Source organism: Cokeromyces recurvatus (assembly GCF_025118155.1).
Source record: "Cokeromyces recurvatus strain NRRL 2243 chromosome Unknown BX663scaffold_7, whole genome shotgun sequence".
NCBI classification, from domain to species: domain Eukaryota; kingdom Fungi; phylum Mucoromycota; class Mucoromycetes; order Mucorales; family Mucoraceae; genus Cokeromyces; species Cokeromyces recurvatus.
Genome location: NW_026251393.1, coordinates 12,084 through 25,812, shown reverse-complemented (window position 1 = coordinate 25,812; position 13,729 = coordinate 12,084). Strand labels below are relative to the sequence as shown.

Here is a 13,729-nt window from a genome sequence, read left to right as displayed (position 1 = left end):
ATTGTCTATTGGGTGTCATAATGATCTGATTAAGTTATAAATACAAAAATGTATTGTTTGATCCGAGTATATGTTCCTGATATTTTTTACATTTTTATTTTATTGGATCAAAGGCGACTTGAATCCTTTGTCAAGGTTATAAAAATAAATATGTAGAAATGATACGATGTCTTCTAATTGATACATCTAGACGATTGGATGTCATCAAGTTTTATATTATTTACAAGATGTTATATACGATATGATATTTGATATAATGTCTGTGAGACGCAGGCACAAGTGAGAATAACTTTTTTTTTTTTTTTTTTTTCATGTAAAACAATAGTTTATCTTTGAAAGCTACATATATTAAAAACCAAATCTAGACACAATAAATGAAAACAGTATAGTTTTGTTTCTTCTGTGTATCACACTAGAGTGCTCAACCAACAATGCATAAAACATACATAAAAAAAGCAATGATTTAAAATATGAAAAATTTATGCAAAATACATGTATAATGTGCAAACCACTAAAGATAACCTGCTTAAATATTGAAGGCCTAATAATAATACTTCCAAGGGAATAGATATAATAAAATTATAAATAGAATACATATTCTCTAAAGTAGTACCCATATAAACTTTTCTGATATCAAACTTCCAGCAATTTACCAATACATCCACAACATAATTCTACGTAGAAATTATGATTCATATTTATATTTCTACAATTTGTTTATGTAAAAAAAAAAATATACCTTCAAAAGAATCACCTTTATATCTTTCTCTTAAATCATGTAATTTAAACTTGATTTCTGTAAATATCTCTCTATACATGAAATAAGCCTATATATTTATATACTATATAGTGTCTTTTTTTTTTCCTTTGAAAGTATACTAAACATACACTTTTTCTTTCTCGTAGTCATCTATAGTCGAGGTAAGTAAAATAGACAATTAATAAATACTGCTATATACCTAATGCTTGTTTATTAAACATAACTAAAGAATCATCTTTTATTCCCAATACATCATGTTCAATAAATTCCCTTAATTCTTGTTTGCTTTTATTTTCCATTTGAAGTTTGTGTTCTAATATTTCAATATATTCTTCAAGTTTAAATAACTTTTCTTTTAATCTTATATTTTCTTGTTCTACTATTGCTAATAAGGTATCATTGTTGTTGTTGTTGTTGTAATTACTTATTTTTTTTTGATATTTATGTAACTAGAATAAAATACATATTTAAGGTCTTACTGTCGATAAACATTATTTATACTTTTTTCTTTGCAATTGCTGCTAGTTTTTCTGAAGTGTCATTTGATTGTATTGTCATTATTTAAGAGAAAGAAAAGAAAGAGACTATGCAAATACTAATAATTATGATATATTTATATAATTAACGCCCAAAGCATATGTGTGTAGTGAGAAAAAAACGAATAGTTACATGTGATAACATAACATTTTTTTTATTGTATGATCAAATGCATTAACAGTGCCTACACCCCCAATTTTCGTAAACCTAAAAACAGAATTCGTTTTGTACTGTATCTTTTTTCGTTTTCACACAAGCTCAATTTTCGCTTTTGCAACAATCCAATTTTCGTAGTTGTGATTTTCAAAGTTTGTTTTCGTCAATTACCAAAATTCGCTTCAGAGGCTACAGTCTGTCTAGAAAAGACGGTTGTTTCGTGCATCTTTTTTAAAAATTTGCCGTTATGCTTTTTAAAATTTGTCGACTACTTAGTTTGGTGCATTTTTTTTTCTTTATCGAAGTCATCATTTTTTTTCCTTTTACCTCTATTTACTGTTATTAAGAAGATGAACCAATAGGACGTCAGACTCTTTTTGTTGGTGTTGATAGGAGTTGTTCAATGTTTTGAGTTGTATTGCGAATTGTTGGCTTTGGGCCTCTAAGTTTTTGAGGCGTTTGTCAGTTGACATTGGGATGGAAAATTTAATGTTGTTTAATTGATTTGTTGTGTCATAAATTTTCTTTGTGGGTTGAATAGGATTCACTATACGAAAAATCTATGAAAATAATAACTCTACCTTGTGTGATATTTTTTGTAAAATATCAAAATAAAAAATATTATAAAATAAAAATAATAAAAAAACAAAAAAAAGTCAACGAGACCGAACAATAGTTCTACAGTCAATGATATTATTTATGAATTTAAATTGATGGGGTATTTATCAGTATTAGTAAAGAAGTCTGGGATAAGATGTGAGTCAGAAAAAAATTAGTTAACGACCAAATAAGATATGTTAATGAAATGTTAGAAATTTTAATATTATTTGATGGAGTGGATCAAGAAAGTTTCAGGAAAATTTAGATAAAATTCTCTGTATATAATAATTCCAACTCAGTCTACCATGTCGATAATAACTCTACCTTGTAGATATTATTTCTACCATGTCGATAATATTTCTACCTTGTCTATAATAATTCAAACTCAAACTACCTTGTCACCTACCTTGTAGATAATAATTCTATCTGTAAATAATAATTCTACTTTTTTCAAGCAACAAAACAGTTGATATCTTTTTCTCTCTCGATTGTCTTATTTTTTTTATACTTTTTAAACATGAACGTCATTACTAGAGAACAAGCGATATGTATGTTTTTTTGTGAGGAATACAACGAAGATAATGTCAAAAAACTAACTAAAGAAGTTGACGATTTTGTCAATGGTGAAATCTGTTATATAGAAGATCCAACAAAGCCAATTATATGCTCCCTCGAAACCTTGAAGGCTAGTTCAAAGCATCATCAGTACCCTGCCATAATAACGGACAAAAAGCAGTACACGGAATCCTTAAAGGAAAAATGAAGGCTTCAGCAGAATTTGAACATGTATCTTTTTGATTTGGATTAGACTTACCATTGCCTAAAATCCAACATTTTTGTAAAAACAATTAATTAAAGCCTTTTCCTTGTTATTAGGGAAACTAACTTGAATGATATTTTTATTTTAGACTATAAGAATGACTACATCATTTTGCTTACTAACAATGAACATTTACTATACAATTTACTTCGATCTTTGCTCAAAGTTAGATCTGCATCTGAACTGTTGAATTTTCAATGGGTCATTTAGTAATTCCTTCCTATCAAATATAGTCATTTTATTAGTGTGGGGCAGGCTGTCTACAACAATCTTCTGTATGTTATCATTGTTGCTATTAAGTCTTGTTAGTTAATTATTTTCATCGAATTATATTTTTCAAGTATACTTTAAGAAAGTTACAAGATCATTTATATTTGTTGTGAGTCCAGCAAAAGTCAACATTACAAGACACGTTTTTTTATAAGAGACATGTCTCAACATGTCTGAAAAACGTTAATGTTAGTGGTGTGCATAAAAAATTACCTATTAACATTTTTACCTTGAGTATTACCATCAGCATCAAGTTTTTCCAATAGCTGATTATCATCATCTACATCCCTGTCCATGATTGGATCATTTGTACTGATCTTCGATGACACAAAAATCTTTTCAACAGCCGAGCGCATTCTTAATTTCTTGCACATCATGTTCAACAAGTTAAAACGACTTTCATCGCTTTCTTTTGTTCTAGATTTTCTTACGTAACCAATAACACTATATCCATCCTCCTTGAAAGACTGAATGGTCTGCTGGTATAATGGTAATTGTTCGGCAATAAACTTTACAACATTTGCTATTATAGATTGTATGATTAAATGAATGCAAATAAAAAAGTAACTTATGTACTTTACCTATATACTTCTCCTTTAATACGTATAATGATCGAACTAAGATGGTTCTTCCATCAACACCTTTTTTTCTTTTGGTAGTGCCATGCATTAAATCAATGTCTTTCCCTGAACACCATTTTCCAAAGCCAATAGGGTTTTTGTCTTGAAGTAAATAGGAGTATTTCCAAACATAAGACAGAATATCATTCATAGAACATGAAAGATTTTCATACACCTCATTATTGTGTGGATCAACAGATAGAAAAACCGCATTGAGAAATTGTACAAGCCCTGCATGGTTATCTAAGAAAAAATCAACGTTTGTTAAACTATCCGATATGTACAATTTGTTTTGCTACTCACTAATAAGTTGCTGTTCTTTTTCTTCAATTATATTAATATTAGCTACTGATTCCTGAGTTTGATACTTATGGTATAAAAATGGGTTTTGATTGATGGTTCTTTTACTTTGGATAAACGGTTTTGTTGGATCTTCTGTATAACAGATTTCACCATTGACAAAATCGTCAACTTCTTTAGTTAGTTTTTTGACATTATCTTCGTTGTATTCCTCACAAAAAAACATACATATCGCTTGTTCTCTAGTAATGACGTTCATGTTTAAAAAGTATAAAAAAAATAAGACAATCGAGAGAGAAAAAGATATCAACTGTTTTGTTGCTTGAAAAAAGTAGAATTATTATTTACAAGATAGGCAACAATGTAGAAATATTATCTACATGGTAGACTGAGTTGGAATTATTATATACATGATAGGCGACAAGGTAGAATTATTTACTGTCACGGTTGTAAGATTGGTAACTTAATTCAATGAAATAAATAGTTATAATAAAACATATAATGTATTTTTATAATAATTCTGTCTATGTATTTATTAAGTATATTTACCCTTAATAGAAGTCCTACATCTAAAAACATACCTTCTACTATTATTGTTCTGCTGAATATAAATTAAACTGGGGGAGGGGTAAACTAAGAATAATACAAATACGCGTAAACAATTGATTTCACTTAGTGTACACGTATTAGTTATAAAAAATAAATACACGCATACAAAAGACATGGATATAGAGATCTGTAATGATTCTCGATAGTATAATGTTTATATCATCAAATACAATTTCATTATCTTATTATTAACTCATCATTCTTATTCACAAAAGATATAAATACTCTAACATTATTTACCTTTATTTTGTATTAATACATTCTTATACTTATAAATTGACTTTATCTCCAATAAAACTTATTAACAACTCTCAACGTACTTCCTCTGTCTCTTTGAACAGATTTCTTTTATTTTAATTTACCTGTGATCCACAACAATCAGCAATCGCTTCACAATAGGTGATTAGCAACGTAATAGGATAATAAGAGCTAACAAAAAAGAGTTAGTAGATTAATATATATTTTTATATAAAAGGGAAGCATACTTTTTTATAAGCAGGAGGGATTAACGCATAAAAGTTGTTTTATGCCTTTCTAGTCAAAATCTTCTTGAACTTTTTGTACAATCTATTCCTCAACATATTTTGAGAGCTTGTTCTTAACAACTTAAGTAGAGTCAGAGGGATCGTGGTTACATGTTCCCAAGTATATATATATTGTTATCAGCATAAACAATTTTATAGATTTCAATCTAATACTTAACTTTAATTGATTATTTCTAGATTAATTCGACTACTACTTTGTCATTTTAAATGCACAGTGTGTATCATAATTTTATTTTATGGAGCAAACAAATGGCTCAAGTTTATCGAATGACAAATAAAATCAAGTCATGATATATGTTTTTATAGTTTTGATGGTTTGTTTAGTAAAAAGGAAGGAGGAAAAGAGAAAAAGTTTATTAAATAAATCTATTAAATCCAAACAACATTATAGCTAAACCTAATAAACTAGTAGGACTTAAGGAAGGTAAAAATAACTTCCTACCTGCGTTTACATGAAGGACAATAGCCCTGGAACGCATCGTTAAAGTGACATTAGAAAACGATAGCTGGGGCTTTGTGGTTACCGTTAAATAGACCGTTTCGTTGAGACCATGAGGGACCTTCCAGTTATCATATGTGGCATTTAAATAAAGAGGTAGCTGAGTGCCTGTTGAATTGCCGGGTTTGACAGAAACATTAGATGCAATGGACAGACTACGAACACTTAATGTTTGGTCTTGCCAAAGATCAATATTGACTGTATATACACCATTACCCATGTTCTGATAAGTATAATCGATTTTAACCACTTCGCCAGGCTTGACTGTACTATTTGTTAAGGGTAAATTAATTTCGGTACCGAGTTGCGCTAAACAAGTCGAAATATATGTATAAATAATAAAAAAGAGAGGAAGAATATTTTTAGATATCATAAGCAAATGAGTGAATAAAGGAATGAAGATTTAAAATAAAAAGAAAGAAAAAGAAAAGAACTTGACTTTAATTTTATGAGAAATACAGATGGGAAATTTTATATAGGAAGAAAAAGGTTTGTGCACAAGTTACATTAATACCCTCCTTTCAGCACCAATTAGCAAATTATAAATTTCAATTTATATTTTTCTTCGTCTTTAAACTTCTTCAGCTTAACTTGTATTTTTGGTTATTATTCTTGATAAGAGTATGAAAGAAATAGTTCATGAAAAGAAAAATTACCTTAAACAATACTTTGATGATAATTTTTGTATCATCTAAGTGTAGTGTAACAATAAAAAGGACACTATTTCACTCTTCTTCTCGATCTGCTAAATCAGGGATTTAGAAACCTATTCATGCGGTCAAAATATAATGTCGGCTTTATCTAAAATTATTCTTTTTGTTGGTAAACCAGGAATTGATAGAAACATAAGACCATATACTGCCCAATCTTCTTGCAAAAATACTGACCATTTCAATTATACTGTTAATCAATATAGTATAGTATAGTATAGAATACAATCATTTGGATTATATCCTTTATAGATGTTATTAACATGAAGTCAGTGGCTAATAGGAAATAGAGAGTTGAAAGATGTATTAAAAGATAATAATGCCAACAGAAAAAACAAACAAACAAAAAAAAAAAAAAAAAACTTGCTGTCCCTGAAGATAATCGCTACAGAACACTATATACAACTCATTCTCAGACTACTTACTAGGTTGAATAAATAAATATATACATATTATAGAAATGAAAGGATCTTATGGTGGTATGAACAACTGATCTGCCTATGCTTCCGCAGAACTGAAAAGAGTGATTAAAAGAAAAGAACATTGATGCTCATACCTTCTTCTACCTTGTTTTCCAGAGTTTAATCCTGTAGAATAGCTTCAGACCTTTTATTGAGCATGAAATCAAACATAGCTAATCTTAATAATTTAGAAACAAAAGGTATAAAAATCTTTAATAACGTTCTTCTTAAATTAATTTGATATTTTATTGGGTATTCAATCAATCTGTTTAAAGATTTGCTGCATTATTAAAGTTATACTGATTAAGAAATGAGGAAGCGGCTATTTGGAGCTGTTACTTGTTAACGCCGCTGTAGTAAAATTATTATTATATTTACATTCTGTACAACTGTTTATGTGATACAAAGTCTATGATATAAATAGGGCTTTTTTTTCTTTTTTACATTTTTACATTTTCTCGATTTATCATCAAGTATCATTAATTGTTGACATGTCAGGAACTGCACCATGATCCACTAGGACTTGAATCATATCCCATAAATTTCTATGAACACATACCTTCAAAGTTTCACTATCTGGTTTTACTTTTAATTCATCCAAGAAATAGTCCACCATTGCACGATTATTTCTTGCTGCACATACTCTAAGAGCCATATTATTGCGTATTGTTGGATCTGCGCCATATTTTATAAGCAACTTAACTTGATCTAAGCGACCTAACTGAGCTGATTTAATTAGTGGATATCCTTTGGGTCGATTTGGGGATGCGCCTCTTTCTAATAATGCTAGCACAAGTTCATCATTTAAGGTATTGGATTCAGATAGAAATAATCGTGCTGGTATTTTTTTGTCTTGATATGGAATAGGTTTACCGTTTAAATTATCGAACCTATGCATCAAGTCCATGTCAAAAAAAGGGAATCGAAGAGCATGTTCAAATGCCTTTGGGAGATCGTTATGAGCACGATACATAATAAATTGAAGTTTAATAAAATTAGGGGCAAAGTATAATCGGTTATAAAGTTGACGACAAACAATTGGTAAATGAGGATTCGAAGAAAGAATAAAAATGTTGGAGAGAATTTCAAATGGTAAAAACAATAAGCCACAGGGTTTTTGTTGTTGTTTTTCTGTTTTTATTTCTTCAACATCACTATCCGTATCTGTTGATGATGATGAAGTCATTTCCCAGTCTTCATTTGCAAGACGTTTCCGCTTTGACATGCTTTTTATTTTATTTTATTTTTTAGAAAAACTGATAAGCTTATTTGCACCTTGCTTTTTTTTTTTTTTTTTTTTTTTTTTTTTTTTTTTTTCAGCTTTGCATTTAAGCCCTGACTGTTTATACTCGTGGCTTTTTTAATTTTTAACTATTATAAATCCCTTTTTTTTATTATTTTTTTTTTTACATATAAATCTATTTTTTTGTTTATAATTATAATTTATATATATTGAACAATGTCAAGTGAAAAGCGAAACCAAGAATCAATTGCCGAAAATGAACCAAAACGTATTCGTGTAGGTGAAACACGTAATGTAGATGTTCACATGGTACCTCAAGCACCCAAGATCCCTAAAACAATGGCAGAAAAAGAAAATTCACGCAGATTGATTGTCATTTTGGAGCAAGCGACTTTAGAAACACTTAAAATCGGTAAAAACAAGGAAGGCCACTATCAACTTTTAAATGTCGATGATCACCTTCACATTCTTAAGAAAAATAATCGAGAAACATATGAAGCTAGACCTGATATCACTCATCAAGTAAGTTTGATTATTAGTAATATTTGACAGCCTTAATAAACGTTTATAAAGTGTCTTTTAACTCTTCTAGATAGTCCTTTGAATAAGGCAGGTTTATTACAAGTCTATATTCATACCCAGAAGAATGTTTTAATAGAAGTGAATCCACATATCAGAATTCCTAGAACATTCAAACGTTTTGCAGGTTTGATGGTTCAATTACTCCACAAATTAAGTATTCGAGCTGTTAATGGCAATGAAAAATTGTTACGAATTATTGAAAATCCAGTTGAAAAATATTTACCCACAAATAGTCATAAAATAGGTATGAAATATTCATCATACACAATAAGCTTATCAACCTAAACATGCATTTTTTTTTGTAGCACTTTCTTGGGATGCACCCACAGTTAGGTTATCAGAATATATGCCTACAATTCCAAAGGATAAAAATATTGTAGTTGCCATTGGTTCTATGGCACATGGTACAGATGATTTTGCAGATGCTTATGTAGATGATAAAATTAGTATATCCGATTATTCATTATCTGCATCTGTTGCTTGTGGTAAAATTGCTTGTGCAGTAGAAGAATTATGGGGAATTTTATAAAAAAAAAGAAGAAAAAATAAAATAAAATAGAAATTTATTCAAGTGTAGATAAAGCATTATCCTCAGCATGTAATTTTTCTTCTTCTGTTAGTCCTTGATGCCAATGATCTTTTAACCAATTATTCCATTTGCTTGTTCTTTTTGGTGTTGTGTTATTATTATTATTATTATTATAACGAATAAATGTATCTTCTGTGCCAATAAGATAAAACATATGAAAAGTATCTCGACAAATTTTGTATTGCATACCAGATCGAATTAAGAAATTATTTGATAGAGAACTCTTAGAATTCAAGTTTCTGGGAAAAACACACACACACACACAATTAGTATGTTTTGTATACAAATATGTTATTATTTACCTCCTTAAAAATGTGGGAGTTAGTAAAATCTGCTTAATTCCTTTTGTTTCATTTCCCCAATCAATGTAACTCGATACATATTCATCATATCCTTCACTCTGTGCTTGTAAGTCAAAATTGTTATCCAGTAGCCTAAATTTCAATGTTCTATCTTTTAAGTTCTACATGAAAAAAGGACAAATTAGGATAAATTCAGAATAAAAATAAGGGTAAGCTTTTACAAAGATAATATGAAATGTATTTTCTGTTGAATCAATAATATTAGATATTTGTGCTCGGTATGCATCAATTGATTCTTCACTTTGTTCTTGTGACTTGAATAATTCATACAAGTTCAATGATTGTGAATCAGCAACGATAATATGAATCTATAATGAATTGAAATGAACATTTCTTTTCTTTTCCTTTTTTTTTATATATATATATGAACACTGGTATACTTTACGTGACGAACTATAGATAATACAAGTTTATCAATTGTAAACATAATATAAGCATCTCCACCAAAAATATAACGAACACATTCTTCGAATATTTGTTGATCTATCTCTCCTTCAAATAATTTATCGATTAACGATAATAGAATATTGTAGTAACCACGTTTTAAATCCATATTTAAAGCTATATATAACGTATTGTAATTAACTATTTTCTCGGCTTTTTTTTTGTTTATTATTATTACTATTATTTACCTTTAAATCTTTTGGAACTTATTCCTAAATCATGTGCATCTAGTGAAGCTTTTTTGACTTTTTCAGGATTTTTTCTAAATTCTATATCTAACGATTTCATCTTATATAATCGTTCATATAACATTTGATACAGTCGGAAGAAGCAGTAGAAACCATTATCACCAAAGAAATGGTGTAACTTTTCTTCTATCGCTTTCTCTTCTTCTTCTTTTCTCTTCTTATTATCCTTTTCAATTAATGAGGCAAGCGTAGCTACCTTTGGTATTGTTGGTTTGATAATCTTGTTGTCTTTATGGAATTGTCTTGCTATTTGTGAATTATTTTCATCGTTTTCTTCTACATCCTCTTCTTCATCCTCTTCTTCATCCTCATCATCACCATCCTCTTCATCTTCAATAGAACTAGTTGACCTAAGGTTTGATAACGGTTTCTTTTTCTTTGCTAAATTACGTAGCAGTACATCTTTTAGAAGACCATCTTCATCATTATTCAATTTTCCACGTCTTGTTCGTCGAGTTGTAGAAGTGAAATTATTTTTATTGAAGCTTTTACCTTCATCCTCGTTATCTTCGTCTTCATTATCCTCATCTACTGTACCCATTTCATCAAAAGAAGAAGTAGATACAGAAGGTTCAACATCCTCAATATTAAAAAATAAAGGAATAATTGAATTCATAAACTCTTTCATTGATGCACAATCTTCTGGATTATAAACTGGCTGACGATCCAAATAAAAATAAATTAACCTTGACATATCTTTAAAGATAGCCTTATCATTAAATACAGTGCCAAAACTAAAGAAACAATCTTGTTCTTCTGATGTCATTGCAGATTTATGTAATAACAATTTTTGCTTTTGTTCAGCTTCAGATACTAAGGAACGAGTAGTGGTTGCTTTTCGATCTGTCATTTTAAATTGAATTCCTTGATAATCGAGTGATTTCCAATAATTCTTTCTTTCAACTTCTCTCCAAATCTTATTCCATTCTCTTTGAGCTCTTTTCCATTCATCATCTTTTTGTTTTAATCGTTTTAAAACAATAGGAACAGCTTGTGCTGGATTATTATGTAATAATTCAATCATTTCAAGCCCCTTTTCATTACCATAAATCTTTTTCATAATACGCTGATAGACAGTCAGCGAAGATGATTGTTGTTGTTGCTGCTGCTGTTGTTGTTGTTGTTGCTTATCCATCATTAACAAACCAGGAGATAAACGAAAAGACGCCTTTTCTTCAGAACTCATGATACTAATCTTTTTAGCTATAGGCTCTAATAAAGCTATGGTATTTAAATTAGCCTCGATATTCAAATCATAGTCATATCTTTCTTCTTCTACACGATGCAACGCTTCCTCATATTGATTCTTTTTTGAGGCTACAATTCCAGTGTCTTCACTTTGACAGGATGGACGAGAAATATATTGATCATTCAAGATTTCTAAACAAAGTGCATCACGTCCAGAGCATTGAAGTTGTTTAGTGGAAGCTATTTTTCTATAACTTGGGCCTCCGTTATAACTTTCTAGTGTCGTACGATCCATAATAAAATCTATATTATCATAATTATGTTCATATTGATAACGAAGCTGTTCACCATTTGCATGACGAATATTTTTGTTAGACTGAGTATGATTGTTATAACCAATCAAGGTTTTAAACCATTCAAAGAGAGAGGGATCACTACCAATAAAGCCTTTAACTCGATTCATCAAGATAGCTTGCTGTTCCATCATATTCTTTTGACGATTAATTACAAAAAAAAGATTTAAAACTTTCATAAAAGCGTCAAAAGTAGATTCATTTCCAATATGTTGCTTGACTTTTTCAAAAAAGCTTTGTTCTTCCTCTTCTGTAAATGGTGATTGTGAGGATGAACGAACATTTGATATTTCAGGTTCATGATGATGTTTTGTTTTCTATACATATTTTGTTTTTCTATAGTTAATGTGTGTAGATAGCCGAAAAAAATTAATTTGCTTACCTTTGTAATATTTGTATTGTTAGGTATAACAATTCTTTTCTTTCTTGGCTTTGGTGGTTCAGGTAAAAATTGCTTAAATTCATCTAATAAATCATTAAGACCTTCGAATAATACTTGTAATTCATTATAAACCTAACCAGTAAATGTGTAAGTAAATTTGTATAAAAAAAAAATCTTTGATTATATGCACACGAACCTGTTGAATAGGCATTTCCTTTTTTTGATATTTTTGAAGTATTTCTAAAAACTTTCTATATGTATCTGATTGACCCATAAATCGACTTTTAACTTTATTAACAAAATGAATAGCTTGATTGAACTCAATAGGTTGTTGCTCCTTTGATTTATCAATCGATGTTTTAATAATGCCTGACGGAGTTGTTACCGTAATATTCTCATTATTGCATTCTATACGATAGCCTGGAGGTAAGAATGTGTTAAAGCCTGATATGAGTTCTGGATATCCACGAAAGAGTGATGAAACACGTTCTATAACACCTGGTGTATCAGTCCTAAATAACATGTCAATACAGGTAATACAATTCATAAATAAATAAATAGATAAATATATACATGTATATATATACTACCTTTGACTTTTGAAATCTTTCATGACATTTAAAAATTGATTATAAATATCAGCTTGAGAAGCAAATTGAACTTTAACTTTGTCAAGGTAAGTTAGTGCATCTTTCACGTTTAAAGGACGACACTCTTCTGTATTTTCTGTTACATTTAAATTACTATAATCATGATTAGGCTGATGATTTTCCCTAAACTAAAATGTAAGAATGATGATGTTAAACAATAAAAAATTTACCTGTTTTCTTCTTCATGATGACTATCGTCTACCATCTTTCTATAATTATAAGTTTGTATATGTGCTTAAATTGATTATTTGTCAAAAATATATTTATATATTTGTATATAAAAGTGTAAGTGTTTCTTTTTTTTTTAAGGCTCTTAAATAATAATAATAAAGTAAGTCATTTATAACAAATACGCGTTATAATATATGATAAGGAAACTAATATGCCAAAAAAAAAGAAAAAAAAACAAGGGAAAAGAAACAAGTTGATAATAAAATAGACTCTCAATTTATGTCTCAGGACACCACACATTTATATAATTTTGAACTCCATCATAGTTGAGCAAATTTTAAATTTACTATATTTTTCAAGTCAGATAAGAGAAGACTAAAATGATAGTTCAGAATAAAGGGTAAAGAAAAGATAGGAATAGTTGTTTTACTAGTAAAGGGTAAAGAGGGAATATTAATCAAGTAGACATCTTGCAATAAAAAAGAATGAGAAAGTATACGTGAAACTTGTTTAGTCCTTTTTATTACTTATAAAAAAACACAGTAAAAATTATATGACTAATAATCCTTCACAAAGATAGTTTCTATTTATCTGTTCTCTTTATTTATGACTGTGCATAAATACATGCTC

At 29.1% G+C, this 13,729-nt stretch overlaps 7 protein-coding genes across 7 annotated transcripts; 1 reads left to right on the top strand and 6 right to left on the bottom strand.

The window, feature by feature from the left end:
* Nucleotides 1–290: 290 nt before the first annotated feature.
* On the bottom strand, nt 291–1,395 carry BX663DRAFT_502594 (uncharacterized protein). The gene is made up of 5 exons (XM_051526633.1): nt 1,262–1,395; nt 960–1,209; nt 889–910; nt 740–827; nt 291–674 (listed from the first exon to the last, which is right to left on the bottom strand). Exons 1-4 carry the CDS (start codon nt 1,316–1,318, stop codon nt 770–772), a joined length of 387 nt encoding a protein of 128 aa, XP_051384480.1. The 5' UTR covers nt 1,319–1,395; the 3' UTR covers nt 291–674; nt 740–769.
* Nucleotides 1,396–3,009: 1,614 nt separating this feature from the next.
* On the bottom strand, nt 3,010–3,524 carry BX663DRAFT_502579 (uncharacterized protein). The gene is made up of 2 exons (XM_051526632.1): nt 3,373–3,524; nt 3,010–3,316 (listed from the first exon to the last, which is right to left on the bottom strand). Exons 1-2 carry the CDS (start codon nt 3,518–3,520, stop codon nt 3,210–3,212), a joined length of 255 nt encoding a protein of 84 aa, XP_051384479.1. The 5' UTR covers nt 3,521–3,524; the 3' UTR covers nt 3,010–3,209.
* A 63-nt stretch (nt 3,525–3,587) lies between these two features.
* BX663DRAFT_430986 (uncharacterized protein) lies at nt 3,588–4,322 on the bottom strand (the record flags this gene model as incomplete). Its single annotated transcript, XM_051522842.1, has 2 exons — nt 3,588–4,006; nt 4,067–4,322. 2 exons carry the CDS (start codon nt 4,320–4,322, stop codon nt 3,588–3,590), a joined length of 675 nt encoding a protein of 224 aa, XP_051384478.1.
* Nucleotides 4,323–5,429: 1,107 nt separating this feature from the next.
* Nucleotides 5,430–6,338, bottom strand: BX663DRAFT_502576 (uncharacterized protein). The gene has a single exon (XM_051526631.1). It carries the CDS (start codon nt 6,087–6,089, stop codon nt 5,574–5,576), a length of 516 nt encoding a protein of 171 aa, XP_051384477.1. The 5' UTR covers nt 6,090–6,338; the 3' UTR covers nt 5,430–5,573.
* Nucleotides 6,339–7,113: 775 nt separating this feature from the next.
* BX663DRAFT_502574 (uncharacterized protein) lies at nt 7,114–8,167 on the bottom strand. Its single transcript, XM_051526630.1, has one exon. The coding sequence runs from the start codon at nt 8,110–8,112 to the stop codon at nt 7,357–7,359; it is 756 nt and encodes a 251-aa protein (XP_051384476.1). The 5' UTR covers nt 8,113–8,167; the 3' UTR covers nt 7,114–7,356.
* Nucleotides 8,168–8,243: 76 nt separating this feature from the next.
* On the top strand, nt 8,244–9,489 carry BX663DRAFT_502571 (Alpha/beta knot methyltransferase). Its single transcript, XM_051526629.1, has 3 exons — nt 8,244–8,652; nt 8,704–8,956; nt 9,018–9,489. The coding sequence occupies exons 1-3, from the start codon at nt 8,347–8,349 to the stop codon at nt 9,239–9,241; spliced, it is 783 nt and encodes a 260-aa protein (XP_051384475.1). The 5' UTR covers nt 8,244–8,346; the 3' UTR covers nt 9,242–9,489.
* BX663DRAFT_502562 (uncharacterized protein) lies at nt 9,329–13,333 on the bottom strand. Its single transcript, XM_051526628.1, has 8 exons — nt 13,099–13,333; nt 12,869–13,051; nt 12,475–12,790; nt 12,279–12,410; nt 10,296–12,213; nt 10,049–10,224; nt 9,825–9,971; nt 9,329–9,764 (listed from the first exon to the last, which is right to left on the bottom strand). Exons 1-8 carry the CDS (start codon nt 13,131–13,133, stop codon nt 9,600–9,602), a joined length of 3,072 nt encoding a protein of 1,023 aa, XP_051384474.1. The 5' UTR covers nt 13,134–13,333; the 3' UTR covers nt 9,329–9,599.
* Between the last annotated feature and the right edge of the window lie 396 nt (nt 13,334–13,729).

Bases quoted from the DNA above. Each gene is read 5' to 3' on its own strand.
- BX663DRAFT_502594 (XM_051526633.1), bottom strand. From the start codon at position 1,318: ATGACAATACAATCAAATGACACTTCAGAAAAACTAGCAGCAATTGCA. The intron at 1,210-1,261 runs GTATAAATAATG...ATTTTATTCTAG, and splicing joins CAGCAATTGCAAAGAAAAAA to TTACATAAATATCAAAAAAA. The intron at 828-888 runs GTATGTTTAGTA...ATAAATATATAG, and splicing joins GACTACGAGAAAGAAAAAGT to GCTTATTTCATGTATAGAGA.
- BX663DRAFT_502579 (XM_051526632.1), bottom strand. From the start codon at position 3,520: ATGATGTGCAAGAAATTAAGAATGCGCTCGGCTGTTGAAAAGATTTTT. The intron at 3,317-3,372 runs GTAAAAATGTTA...AACGTTTTTCAG, and splicing joins TGCTGATGGTAATACTCAAG to ACATGTTGAGACATGTCTCT.
- BX663DRAFT_502576 (XM_051526631.1), bottom strand. From the start codon at position 6,089: ATGATATCTAAAAATATTCTTCCTCTCTTTTTTATTATTTATACATAT.
- BX663DRAFT_502562 (XM_051526628.1), bottom strand. From the start codon at position 13,133: ATGGTAGACGATAGTCATCATGAAGAAGAAAACAG. The intron at 12,411-12,474 runs GTTCGTGTGCAT...TTTACTGGTTAG, and splicing joins AGGAAATGCCTATTCAACAG to GTTTATAATGAATTACAAGT. The intron at 10,225-10,295 runs GTAAATAATAGT...CGTTATATATAG, and splicing joins AAGTTCCAAAAGATTTAAAG to CTTTAAATATGGATTTAAAA.
- BX663DRAFT_502574 (XM_051526630.1), bottom strand. From the start codon at position 8,112: ATGTCAAAGCGGAAACGTCTTGCAAATGAAGACTGGGAAATGACTTCA.
- BX663DRAFT_502571 (XM_051526629.1), top strand. From the start codon at position 8,347: ATGTCAAGTGAAAAGCGAAACCAAGAATCAATTGCCGAAAATGAACCA. The intron at 8,653-8,703 runs GTAAGTTTGATT...ACGTTTATAAAG, and splicing joins GACCTGATATCACTCATCAA to TGTCTTTTAACTCTTCTAGA. The intron at 8,957-9,017 runs GTATGAAATATT...TTTTTTTTGTAG, and splicing joins CACAAATAGTCATAAAATAG to CACTTTCTTGGGATGCACCC.